The sequence below is a fragment of the Apostichopus japonicus genome, chromosome 22, assembly GCF_037975245.1.
Source record: "Apostichopus japonicus isolate 1M-3 chromosome 22, ASM3797524v1, whole genome shotgun sequence".
Taxonomy (NCBI): Eukaryota; Metazoa; Echinodermata; class Holothuroidea; order Aspidochirotida; family Stichopodidae; genus Apostichopus; species Apostichopus japonicus.
The window spans coordinates 1,129,928-1,144,023 of NC_092582.1; the positions used below are offsets into that span (position 1 = coordinate 1,129,928).

A 14,096-nucleotide genomic window follows, 5' to 3' on the forward strand; every position below is an offset into this window, starting at 1 on the left:
GTTACTCAGGGACATTAACATTTCCATAGAAAATGTGCTATGGCAATAGACTAAACCAACCAATATATCATCCTCTCTACGGGCGTGACGACATAACTAATTTGGGTGTGTTGGGGTATGTGTGTGAACGAAAAAGGTGTGTCACGAACTTCTAAACAATATCTTTCTGATTGACTTCAAATTTGGTGGGTGTGGACATGGGCATTGGATGATCCGCCTCTGTGACTTATGACGTCATTGCGTTAAATGTCATGGGTCAAATAACCAAAAACATCATTTTAGCCATTACGTGTGTACGAAAATGCACACACCTATGTAATATATCAGACTCAGCAAGATTGCAACGAATTTATTCATACAGAAAACGTGTTTCGTAAACTGCTCATTAACTTTAAATCCGATGAACTTCAAACTTGTTGGGTGAGTGCCTCGATAGGTTGTAGAACATGCGTTACTAACGCCGTCATAGGGCTTAAGATGAGAGTTCAAAAGTAGTATAACAAAAAACAGCATTTTGGCCTTTACACCTATACCAAAGTAACAATATGGACAAACCTATCTTACTACAGTACATTACTCGATTTTAAACGCCAAAGGTCATGTGATCAAAGGATGTCAAATGTTTAGTTTGGTTAAATGTGTGCGAAAACGTGCTTTGGAACTACTCCTTAAACATGGAGTCTATGGGAGTCAAACTAGAGATGTAGTATCCCCATTGAAATATTACGGTCAGGGTCAAAGTTCAAATAACCCAAAACAGCAGTTTGGCAATTACGCGAATACTGCAATGAGCAGGCAACCGAACTGAACAAATCAATGTAGGATATTTACATTGCATTAGCTAATGTAAACACCAAATGTCACATAGTTAGTGGAGGCCGATGAAAGCCAAGTCATCAAAGGTGGCCAAATTGTTTTTTACATTCAGAAGTGCCAGAATTTGGCCGAAAATGACCGGTATATTAGATTTCGGTGGTTGGTTTTCATTGCTAAAATTATATGGACTCCTAGCTAATTTGCCCCATATTCAGAACATGATAATGATCTCATTAAATTCTGTTGAAATTTTTCGAGAAGCTATGTTTGTTTCCAAGAAATACACATTTGAAGTTTTGATAAATCTAGGAAACTCATTAAATATGTGCAAACTATGATTATGACCTTAACAAGTGAACCCGTAATTACAAGCCTATATATCATTTGAATAATGTGATGTTCCTCTTTTCAAAGAAGACAATACAATTTTTCTCAAAATCGCCTTAGGCTGTGTTCAGTGTCCTTGAAGGAAGGTGGTTAAAACAAAGGGATAACATAACATAAAATTAGGCAGTCATTCCATCTACACCATCAATGTGCATAATTAGCTAATTTGTATGCATTAAACTAGAATTGGAAAAATACCTATAAAGTGGACAATTTTTTGATGGATTTTGATGGGAGTTGAAGCTATTTTCATTATTTCTAATGCCAATTATAGTGATTAGGACAACATTGTTCATAGGTGTCCGTATATCTTCAACAAAATTGCTTCAAATTTAACTTTGTTGAAGGATAACTTGTTCTTTTGACTATTGTGCACGTGCCAAAATAGCATATATATCTGAAAGTGACATACATAAGAGAATTAATGACTATTTGAATTAGATGTTTTAATAAATGTTAAAGCATACTGTTCATATACCCACATTTATGATGGATGAAATCTGCAACTCGATGGATTGCCTACTTTCCGTTTCTTTGGAAGAAAATTCTTAGTGCCTTGATATGGACGCTATATGTTGGTTAAAATGAATATGCTGGTTGAATTAAGCAATCACACGTAATACACCTGAAGCTAAACAGAGACGGATTGAGGCAATCCCTCATTACTTGGGAGGAGGTAGTGGATGAGTTCAATCACAAATATAACACGGTAGTTCAATTCCTACCTTGTGAGCAGCTGACTGGTAAGCCTGACCATAGCCCGTTTTGTTCACATGTACGTTCTTGATCTCCAGCCACGTTTGTGTAACCAGCATTACACTGGTAAGTCGCAACAGTACCCACTGTTCTTGTTTCTGAATCATAAGTGACCTGTCCATTGGCGGGTGTATTTAAAATGCCACAATGCACTTCTGTACTGCGTTCGCAAACTGGTGGATTTCCAGACCATTGTTTATGGCTTAGACAAGTCCTAGTTGCATTGCCCACCAAACTGTAACCATGGTTACAGGTATATGTGGCAATCGCATCTATGGTTCTTGTCATAGGATCTACAGAACTGCTGCCATTTAAAATAGGCGGGATGCTAGGACATCCTATGTGGAAAAGAAAAAGATGTTGTCATGTTTCAGGTATAAACTTCAATATGTTGGTTAAGAATCTTAACGTAGATGAATCACGTGTGTTAAATTAAATGTATATACACATTTCATTACTATATGAATAGTGGTTTTCTTGAATTTTTCTTTTGTCCAGAAAGAAATATTTAGGTGTTTCTCCGCTAAGGAGATCTCCAGTTCATTTTGTCCATAGCTTTTTACCGAACTTTACGCACGCCGTAGCCCTTACGGTTACATCTCTATGTTCCGACGTCTCTATGTTCCGACGTCTCTATGTTCCGACGTCTTTATGTTCCGATGTCTCTATGTTCCGACAAATTTTTTCGGACCCATTTTTTCGGAGCCAATTTTTTTCGGAGCCAATTTTTGTTCACCCAATTTTTTTTGCGGACCCAATATTTTTTTGGTCCTCATTTTTTCGGACCCAAATTTTGGGACCCATTTTTTCGGACCCAATTTGTTGGTACCCCATGTATTTTTGGAGACTCATTATTTTTGGACCCCCACTTTTCGGACCATGGGGTGGGGACTGACGTTGGTGTTAGGGGTCGCAGGTCCCGGTGGTCCACTTTTAGGGCCTGACTGTCCTTTGCTCCTAATTAGGGGTCAGGAAAAAATTGTTCAGAAATCATGTTGGTCTAAAATTTTGGGTCCGAAAAATTTTGGTCCAAAATAATTGGGGTCCCAAATAACATTGTTCAGAAAAAAATGGGTCCGAAAACATGTTGGTAAAAAATTTGGATGCAAAAAATTGGGTCCGAAAATGTTGGTCCAAGAAAATGGGGTCCGAAAAAAAAATTGGGTCACAAAAAAATGGGTCCGAAAAAAATGTGGTCAAAAAAATTAGAGTCCAACAAATTGTCGGAACATAGAGACTTCGGAACATAGAGACGTCGGAATATGGAGACGTCGGAACATAGGGATGTCACCGCCCTTACAGACGCTACTATCTTAATGGGTGACATAGGGCATTGCCTCCTATTGATTCATTTCTTTCCCACCTCAAGTCTCTCCTTGGTATCTAGCGAAAAGGTATATTGGAATGATAACCGCCAACGATGATTTCAATGTAAACGGCAATGCCCTCCCAAAAAGTGAACATACAAAGGCATTTTAGGTTTACGCAAAATAGTTATTAAGATATTATATTAACATTGAAACTTATCTAGCAAAATCATTAAATATAAAGTTAGTTAGTCATTGCTTTTGTCGGTTACATGTAAAGAAAAGGAACTAGTGCATAGTTCATTATTGTATGGTAAGATTTCAAGTTTATATTTGTGACTTGAGAATATAAATTATATTCTTACAGTGTCTCAGAATATTGTTAACATGTCGATCAAGGTCGCTTAGTGAGCACGCGAAGGAATGCTGTTGCCTGCAGTGTTTCCACTATACTAAATGCCACTCGCAGTTCCACTGTAAGGCGTCGCTACATATGGAACAATGCCAACTGACTTGTTTTGACTGATCCATTGGTATTGACTAATGCTCCGGAAATCATTAGTGAATCTTAAAGTCGGCTCTCGGATAAGATGTTCTTACTTACTTTTCTTGAGGCAGCTTGCACCACAGCGGCCATCACATTCACACTCCCTGTTCTGTTTCCTACAGGTTCCATCTGATCTGCATGGTCTTTCACAAGGCCGTCCTGCGGCGACTTCATTACGTACGTAACATTCCTGCGCTATTGAACGAGAAGAGGAATCTTATTTTGACGTATCCCCCAATTCCCCAATTCCACAAAATACGTTTTAACCACTGAAATTTATAATCTAGTGATAATTTCGAACAAATTGATGGAAACACTTTAGATTTTATCAAATCCCCTAACCTATGATGATTGACAAGGGCTCAACAATATTTCCGTAGAAAGGGAAGGTGGGGGGGGGGCTAAAGATGTTATGACGTCCTCGTGTAGTAGTCTAATGGGAGGGTAGGAGTTTTGTTAAGATATAAAGTGGTGATATATTTTTCAACGTTTGTAAGAATGTGAAATGAGCACTTTCACCTTTCTTCATGGGGAGCGGTCAGTCCAAGGGGGTGTTGAGAAATTTGATTGATTTGGTGCTTAGATCAAAACTGATCCAATATTAAGTAATTTATAAAATAAATATCAACTGATTAGGTTGTACTGCACAGTATTTTTTGGAGTGCGTTTGTAATATTCTATCAGTCGGTAGGGTGGGCATGAATCACCATTTTATACTCTCTGTTACCCCCCTCCCCATCCCATCTTATACGCGTACACACACACACGCCCTAGAATTATCAGTGATTTCACCCCTGCATGATGATCGATTATAGATCATTTTTTATAGGGACTTAATTCCGATCCACATTGAGTTCAACACTCATGACGTCACAATTCTTCAATTTTTTATTAACATTCGGGCATACTTTCGTTGAGTAGCAACATAAATAGTTGTATATGAGCGCAATTATTACATCACTTTACAAAATGAAATCAACTAAGACCAAGTCCATTTTTACCTCACCATTTCTTTCGAATGATACCTCACCATTTATACCTCACCAGTTCTTTCTAATGATACCTCACCATATATTCCTAACTATTTCTTTCTAATGATACCTCACCATTTATACCTCACCATTCTTTCTAATGAACACTCACCATTGATACCTCACCAGTTCTTTCTAATGATACCTCACCATTGATATCTCACCATTTCTTTGTTCTGCCTGGGTTTATAATGTGCATTTTTAAGTATTTTCAAAACATGATAGAAGTTTTACTTTGGCAAGATGTTGAACTGGTATCACCTGCCGTTTACGTCACAGTATTAGTATAAACAAGACACATGCCCAACTATGCAAACACACACAGGTTGGCTTACAGATTTAAAATCCACTGATATCTTTGCAATGTCTGTAAATGGAAAGGTTTACTATAAGGGTGGGTATTGTTAAAGATATGTTGTATTAAATATATATCTTACCATATATTTCTTGGATATTCCCAAGGATGACCACAAGTAATAGCAGTTGTAGCGTCCACTTAACAATCATTGTAGCCAGCATGTACCTGGTCAGCACGGCGTTCACGAAATGTATTATTCAATGCGGTGAAATGCTGTGCATAGAGTGTCAACTTTCTTTTGAAGAAATACAGAGTGATTTCCTTTGAACACGCTTTACTAATGTTTCCGAGATTTCCGGACGTCAATTGGTTATTGGCGGAATGCCATATGTATCAAAATTGTCTTAAACAATAAAAGCATGTCCAAAATAATATGAGAGTGTCGAAAAATTATATGAACATGTGGAATGTTACTGCTAACTTCATTCTTGTAGCGAACATTTTGGGGTTTGAATTCACACCATTTTTTGCAAAATGTCCAGAATAATATTAGCATGTCTAAAATATTATAAGCATGTCCAATTTTTTTAAAACATGTCCAAACTAATATAAGTATGTCCAAAAATAGTATTAGAGTGTCGAAAAATTATATGAATATGACGAATGTAACTGCTAACTTCAACTTTGTAATAACCATTTAGGCGTTGAAGTTACGCCATATGTTCCAATATCGAACTTGTTATTTTGGTGTGCTGAAACAAATACAGCATATGAAGCGAAAAGTGAGACATTGTGCAGTTCACCCATTACCCTCTCAATGTATGAGTTTATATTTCAATGATATTTCGGTCGAGAATGATATTATTTTCAAAAAAAGATGTGAGGTGAGTTGTTTCGAGGCGCGAGTGGTCAACCGGCCCTAGGGTGCTGTGACAATTGGTGAGTTACCAAGAATCATTGTGTCCAACACAACATTTGGCGTAAAAAAGCGCCAAAATGTTCACTACAAAATTGAAGTTAGCAGTTAAGTTCGACCCACTTGTATTACTTTTCGATACTCTTTCAATATTTTGGACATGCTCATATAATCTTTCGATACTCTAACATTAGTTAAGACATGCTCATATTATTTTTGGACATACTTATATTAGTTCCGACATGTTTATATCAATTTGGATATACTCATATTGTTTTGGACATTTTTGAAACATATGGCATTTTTTGTATGGTTTCCTCATCACTGCTGCACCTGGGATGACCTGTTTGCCCCGATCAAGAGTTTATTTCACAATGTTATTATTTTATGATTTTACAAGGTACAGTACTTGTGATATCAATCGTCGTTAGTTTTACAGTTCGTTACAAGAGGAAAACCACAGCCATAGAGCGAACAGCGGAACAGAGGGAAGACTTAAATTGCCCTAACGTTATTAATTGGTCAAATGTACATTTGTTGTGTCTACTTTAGGAACCTGGGCAGAACTGTGTTCTGACAAATACCATAGGCTGGTTCTCCAATCTATTCTCTGCGCATACAAATGCTTCAACGTTTGAGCATAACGAGCTGGCTTCATGAAAGCGATTGGCTGTAAGTTGGGTGCAAACGTGGGCCCTACAAATAAGAGGGACGGTGCTATTAGTGCCATTGGTGAGCTTCAAAACATTCTGGTACTAAGCAAGTTACATTCTACTGGTTTAAACAGAACTATGTACCAATCAAAACTAGTTGATACAAACCTTAGCCGTATGAATACAACAGCATGAGAACATATCTTGGGTGTGAGGACGCGTACAAAGCCTTAACCATCAGTCCAACTCTTGCATTAGTATCTAAACTAGGTTTTCAAAATGCCCTGAATACACACCGTATGGCCTACATGTCAATAAGGGTTAGTATATGTCCATGTGTAGGAGAAACGTCAACTATGCTATACCAGTGGACTTATCCTATGTATTGTGGGAAGATAATCGATTAAGAGCATTATAATATTGTCATACTCCCCAACGTGTTTGATGCAGCAAATATGTTATATAATAACGCGTGTTCGATTAATATCATATTTCCGATACTTAAGTTAATGGAAAACCAACTGTATCTACACTTTAATATCACTTGGAAAGAAATTACCTGGCTACCACGTCTTTGTACTCTCAGATGAAAACAAGGATTTAAGCCCACTCAATGAGGTGGACGTTAAGGAAAATGTACAGTACTTCAAACGTAGTGGGTGTATGACGTACTTCCGGAATTATGACCTCATATATGACAGTCATATGTAAAGTTTGGAATGAGAACTTCAACTACTTCTATTTTCATTTGTAGTGGAAAGAATTCGAAAACTGAGATCGATAGCAGAGTGAAAGTAAGATGTACATAAGAAATATATACGACAATAAGTCAGTGGTCTAAAATATAGTTAGAGCTTTAAGAGACTCAAGAAAGAACAAAAATTTGATCGACATCAGTAAAGTTTTGTTTTTAAGTATGTCAGACGAGTGTTGAAGTAATTAGAGTGTGTTTCTATACATCGTTTCACGTTAGAAAAGACAGGTACTTCCCCGAGCTTCCACTGGGAGTAATAAATCTCAAATATTGGATTATGCACTTCCTGTTACAGGACATCAGTAATAATGGGAAACATCTACCAATACGGATGTCCCTGGCATTAGTTTTACATCATGTTAGAAAGTCACATGTGTCCTATACGTTACTTAGCAGCTGTAAATATAACAACAGAAAGAAAGTGATTGCACAGTAACGTGCAAAATCATCTCGGAAAAATGAAGACACACAGATCCGAAATATGAAAATAATGACAGAAAAAAAGTGGCTGTCATTCTATCAAAAATATTGATAGATTGGAAAGGACAGGTGAATCTTCCTCCTTCACCTCCCCTTTTTATCCTCACAAAAAGTATTTATTTTGACTAGCCTACTTCTATAGACCTAACTGGTAGTTGGGAGGGAGAGTTGATCCTACGCAGCACCTCTTCTTTGTTAAATACTTTCACATCTGGCCTTCCCAAGGGAGATACGTTGGTAATGTAACTTGGAGATGCAAGCATCGATAATTCTGATGGGGTGCAGGAGTACACTGCAATAGTTATTCAAGGGGCTAACAATGTCAAATAACTCCCGAAGCTACAGTATTTTAAGATAAATGTCTCCTCATGGCAAAGTAAAAAAAAATCGGCGTCCAGCTTATGACAAGAAAATGCCCAAATTTTGAACGCCGATGGGTCAAAATACCGTATTTTGTACGCTGATTGGTCAACATACCAACCACTCGAATCCTGCGCTAACTTTTCATTGTTTGCTACAGTCGCACTCGGCTTCCTAGGCACAAGTTACTACTTTTAGTCAGTTTACCACCGTTTGTTTCGCACGCGTCGGTCAACTGAGCTACTATCATTTCTACACGCCTAACAGTGGCGCATCCGGGATATCTGTGAAGACATATATCGGTAGATATCGCAAAACTGAGCGGTGTATCATTAAGACGATAAACAGAAGCGTATCGCGTTAAAATAATTAAACTTTGTTATAATCAAAGTATACCTTTTTAGCTAATTAAGTCAATAAATTCTGTTAATAGGGAGGCCGAATGTCTTTTTATTAAGTCTTCAAGGAAATAAAACAGAAATTACTTATGTAGTCTATGTATAATTTGGTAGATGGTCTAACGTCCTTTTTTCTTAGAATGTAGGCCTAATGTCTCCCTGTCAGAAGCGGATCATTGAGTAAGACCCTTTACTTAAGTAATATCAGTACCACTTCACTTACTACCTCTCTGGTCCTATATATATTTCAAGTTCTCAATAGATTTGAATTTTTGAGGTGAAAAGTCGCACTTTCAAGGCACAACTGGAAATACCGATAAACGTAACATCGGAGGGAAATGGTGATTTTTTACTAAAAATTACCGCTTAGAGTAACAATTCAAAATTTAGTTTCAGTTTTTTTTCAGTTTTTTCTTGTAAAAAACCCAAACTTTGAGGATTTTTCATTTCAAAATAAGGCAAAACACCCCTTGATTTTTTCTTTTTTTTTTACAAACAAGGTGGTACTATGTCTCTTCCAAAAAAAAATGATCAGATTTTTTTCAGCATGACGCGTTTTGTTATTGGCCGTCAAAGACGACCTCTTTTGTACATCGGAGCAACTTAACAACTGCATAAATTAATATTGAGAACAGCTAGAACCCTGAAATTTGTTTAAGTGAAAGAATTGTATACTTGTAATTAAAGTATAAAACCCTGACAGCTCTAATATGGTTACTTTGGTAAAAATTGGCATCAAAAACCCTACCTCATGCTGAATCGCAGCATAAAAAAAAGCAACTTTAGAGTTGCACAACTTGCAAACATATTATAGGAAAGCATTGTCAATATTATTTTGTAATGTTTGTAATAGACATATTAACTTCTGAAAGAATCAAGTACCCTGAAGCAATAGTTTAGGAGCAATTCATCACTAAAAATAGCACATTTTTTAGTGAAAAGTACAAAAATCAAATATTTTGACACTTTTAAGTTGACATAACTCTACAAGACAATATTTTTGTAGCCTATTGTTTTGCGTTCCTGTTATATGGGATAGACTCTATAGGCATCTGTAATAGAAAGGTAAAAGAATGTTTAATTTCTGATGCCAAAATGTCATGGTGGCGACAAATTGCGGAATTTCAAAGTGTGATAAATCGGCCAATTGTAAAGCAATGCAACTGAAATTTTAATAATATGCTTATTTTTATGGTGGTCCAATCATACACAAAATTTGGGAATTTTTTGAGAGGTTGCAGCAACAGCCATCCGTGATTTGACATGGAATGACTCTATATTAACACTGCTGCTGCAAAACAGTTCTTGCGAGTTGCGAGAAGCCAGCAAAGGTAAAGAAGATCATCTCAACACCACTTTCCAGGACATTATTTTCAAAGAAGCAGACCTTTCCTCTCCTAGACATGCCAACTTTGTCTTTAATATTCTGTATTTCTACATCTCTCTTATTCCCAAACAAGATCAAAAGACAATTTTGCCTTTCTGGCTGAAAATAACTTTATTTTTTATGCCCACAAAAAAGAAATAAAGTCTTTAAGAGTTCAGAAACTACACATCTTTCACTAGCTATAGCTTAAATATAAGTCACAAACTCATATGAAGCCAGCTCTCTATGTTTAAGTGGTACAAGGTAATGATCAAATCAAATCTTACAAACCATAATACCCCAGAATGCTCAAGTATGATACATGACTACAAAGTGCACCCAGTTGGGACCCTTTTTTCTACTTACTATCTTACTATCCTATGAACAGCAACCGTGCTAGGCTACGCTGATAAACAATCATCACCTGCGACGCGGACCGGAGGTGATCGTTAGGCCACTAAGTCCGGTGAAAAGAGCTCGCGGAGCAGTAATTTGCACGAGCGGGCAATGTCCGAACAAATATAGATAATAAGGTCTGAAGTTCCCGAGGTAAAGATATGCGTGTAGAGCTGTAATTAAGTATATTAATATTGGTCAGCTAGTACTGGTAATAGTAACAAGCCACATGTCGCAGAGGTCCCCAGCTAAGATCACGCATGTAGTCCTGCCAAGTCCCTTATTTTCAAAACGGGGCAACCCGTCAGAGAAAGTTTAGACATCCGGAGATGAGGGTGCAAGGAAATAAAACTTGCTACAAATGTTCAGTTTCTCATAGCTACTAACATAACGTGCCGTTGCAGTTACTTGATTTAGTTTCTTTCATTCCCTTCGCATAAAGTCTGGCTAGGTCACTTCTTATGATCCATTATAAATCCAATGCATTTGCATTGGTCTCAAAATTCTGTACAATTTTGGCCAAGACCAAACATTATAGTGACCTCTTTGTTAATTAAGTTGTTTTATGCAAGTCGCATTTGAACCCCTGCTCCTTTTGCGCCCCTTTCGAGAGGTGACGTGTCTTATAATAAACGCTCTTTGATTCCAATCACAATGCCCTTGGCTGATATGATAGGGCTTTTTGATTTTGTTCCTTGTAACTTCCTCTCTTGGGGCAATATCCCTTTAACAGGTCGTAGTATTGGTTAATGATTTCCAATGGAAAGTCAGTTTTTGTCAGTGTCTTTTTTGTTTTAGCTAGTCATTTGTGTATTTGTGTATATATCCGAGTATATTCTCATCACAATATATGGATGATGGGCAAAGTAATCATTTTTCATTAGACCTTTCAAAGTTGTTATATATGTTGTCATTTCTTCAATAGAATACTATTGCTAATTTTTGAGTATCCAATAATGCAACTTCTCCAACTAACATGAAAAATCTGACGAATCACTGAAATAGTAACAGAAAAATACCCAAACTTATGACCTCACAATTTCATTGCTTACAGAAAAAGGAACACCCCGTAAACCCGCACGCAGCTTGGAAGATGATGCCGAAGAACCGCCCTTTACAGTATCCGAACATCATAGTTTGGTAACTTAAGAGTGCAACCACATTCTACTTTTTAAGCGCCATTTTGGCACTTGCCTGATAATTTCCTTTCTGCCCTGGCTGCAGTCAAGCCCTGCAGATGATCGTAGTCCAATATCCACTACGCCGAGTCTGAAACAAGTCGCTGTCCAAGGCACCCCGAGTCTGAGCTATCATCTTGATGATGCTAATAACGACCATACAACGATCCCCGACATTTTCCAATGACATACACGGTTTTCACATAAACTATACACAGTAGAAATGTTAAGACGGACGTACGGGGGGGGGGGGGTGGGAGGGTTCAATATTATCGAGAAAGGATTGTACTTCTAAAGAGAACAAAAAAGTTAAATTGTTGCAATTTTATTATGGACACCATTCGCCTGTCTACCGAGAGTTGTCAAGATATTATACGTTATTTTCTATGCTAATAGGACATACGCTCCAGAGAACAGGTGGAACCTTTCAAGTATAGAAGAACTGTCGAACTAGGATTTCGCTTTGAAAAAAAAAGCAAATCTAAGAATTCCCTTCCGCAGTCACTGTTTAAGGTCAAATAAAAAACAGTTAAGTCATTAGACACAGCGAGTAAAACTAATAAAACAAGTTAGTTACTGCTAGTATATCTCCATGAGAACTGAAACTAAGCATTCCACATTAAATATATATGATCAACGTCAAGCTCCCATTAAATCTGTAAGGGTAAAACACATTTGTCCACATATTACCAAACTGTATTTATACTCGTAATTAGTTTCCACACCAATACATTTTAGATATCTCATTAAACCGCCGAAGTGCTGTTATTTTCAGTGCAATGCATATCACTTATATGCATTACACTTAAAGTAGCACCGGCCGTTGGATGAATGTTTCAGCTGTAGCAATTTTAAGTTTCCAAAAAATTATAATTATTTTGACATTTCATATCGCTGAAAGATTTATTCTAAAATTAGTTATATTACTCTTTTACTTTCAAATCGCAATATTTCATGTCGAAATTTTAACGTTGACTTCATTATCACACTTTAGGTGTTTCATCTCGCCACATCGCTTTTATCTCAATATTTTTAATTCGACGTTTCATCTCGCAATGTTAAGGTTTCGTCTCGTAATTCTACGTTTTATCACAACCGATTGACATTTTTTCTCGAACAATACCACCCAGTAGTAACGCCTTAGATCGAACTCTAGGTGGTATATCTTGAATCTTTGGCGTTGCATATATCTCAAATGACAACATTTTTGCTAGAAACTACAACATTTTAATACTATAATATCTACTTGAACAATATGACGGATTATGAGAGTAAAAGAGATTGTTTGAACTATTCAGTTGCTCATTGTGCGGTGTCAGCTTATATGACTCTTGAGCTGGGAGTTGTCACTATGGGAAATTCAAGACACTTTGTCATGACAAAGTTAGATTTTCGTCGGGCAAAACTGCCGGTAAACGCCCCAAAACCCACCTGTCTCTTTTCTAAAATTGTAGTCGTTATGTTTATCTAATATGCATTTAAACTATACATTTATACACAGTGGAGGTCTTCCGGGAAATGAGTGTTTCTTCGAGGGCGTCCATTCACCTTCCTTGCACTTCATATAGCGTGAACCTCTATGCTCGTAGCCTTCAGGACACTTGACACGAATATATTCCCCGTTCCTCGTCAACGTACCGACTAATTCGCGTAAAGGAATTACTTGAACCGTCCTCTGGTTTTCGTTTACATCCCCATAGGGCAAATCCGTTGAATTGCAAGATGCTTGAAGAAATGGAAAGCAGTGTTTTGAATGAGATGATCAATCCACTAAACATTTTTTTAAAGCAGACATAAAAAGTCTGGGATAATATTTAAAGTCCATTAATTAATGTAAACCTTAAAAGTTACGTGATAAAACAAAGGTCAAATGTCAATCTTGGCCAAATTTGTGGCAAAAGATGTGTTACAAACTCCTCTTTTATAACATTAAGGTTGATGGACTGATAAGTAAATACCAACCCATATACCTGAAACACATCTACGCACAAATTTGGTCACTTGACCTCTATAGGAAATTTAGTGTTAAACTTGATGAAAAAAGTATGTATATATGTATTTTAGATTCTCCTGCAAGCAGGAACTCGCAAAGAAGCCTCATTGGCTTATCAAAGTCGCAAGCTGACCGAAGTCATTCTCTTAAATTCCTATTTAACGTCCATGATTATGAATTGTCAACAACTCTGTAACTGGACGACATACATAAATCTGGGAGTGACTCGAACCGGGACCTTATGATTGGAAGGCACCGGCGATAACGACTGAGCTAACACTCCTAGAGTACTTCCTAAAAGAGTACTTCCTAAAATTAAAATCCTCCTTTCTCCTGTCGTTGCGTCACTACTTTTAGCTAAACTTTGGTAACGAGTGGCTGGTGCCTGCAATTTACCTGGCGGTACTGTCAGGCAGTGTGCTGACACCAAAGCTAGGCTAGGTTATGAGGAATTTGTGAA

General features: G+C 37.2%; 2 protein-coding genes across 13 annotated transcripts in view; both read right to left on the minus strand.

Annotated features, from left to right (window-relative positions):
- Positions 1 to 5,442, minus strand: part of LOC139964061 (sushi, von Willebrand factor type A, EGF and pentraxin domain-containing protein 1-like) — a 64,930-nt gene extending 59,488 nt beyond the window's left edge. For all 7 annotated transcript variants that reach the window (XM_071965407.1, XM_071965411.1, XM_071965406.1 and 4 more), the window contains exons 1-3: positions 5,282 to 5,442; positions 3,871 to 4,008; positions 1,929 to 2,297 (exon numbers count right to left, since the gene is read on the minus strand). In XM_071965407.1, coding sequence (XP_071821508.1) covers positions 1,929 to 2,297; positions 3,871 to 4,008; positions 5,282 to 5,363 — 589 coding nt within the window. In that variant the 5' untranslated portion in view covers positions 5,364 to 5,442. The remainder of the gene's footprint in view (positions 1 to 1,928; positions 2,298 to 3,870; positions 4,009 to 5,281) is intronic.
- A 6,510-nt stretch (positions 5,443 to 11,952) lies between these two features.
- The window catches only part of LOC139964063 (protein lev-9-like), a 37,597-nt gene continuing 35,453 nt past the window's right edge, over positions 11,953 to 14,096 (minus strand). For all 6 annotated transcript variants that reach the window (XM_071965416.1, XM_071965414.1, XM_071965413.1 and 3 more), the window contains one exon: positions 11,953 to 13,368. In XM_071965416.1, the coding sequence (XP_071821517.1) occupies positions 13,127 to 13,368 (242 nt within the window). In that variant the 3' untranslated portion in view covers positions 11,953 to 13,126. The remainder of the gene's footprint in view (positions 13,369 to 14,096) is intronic.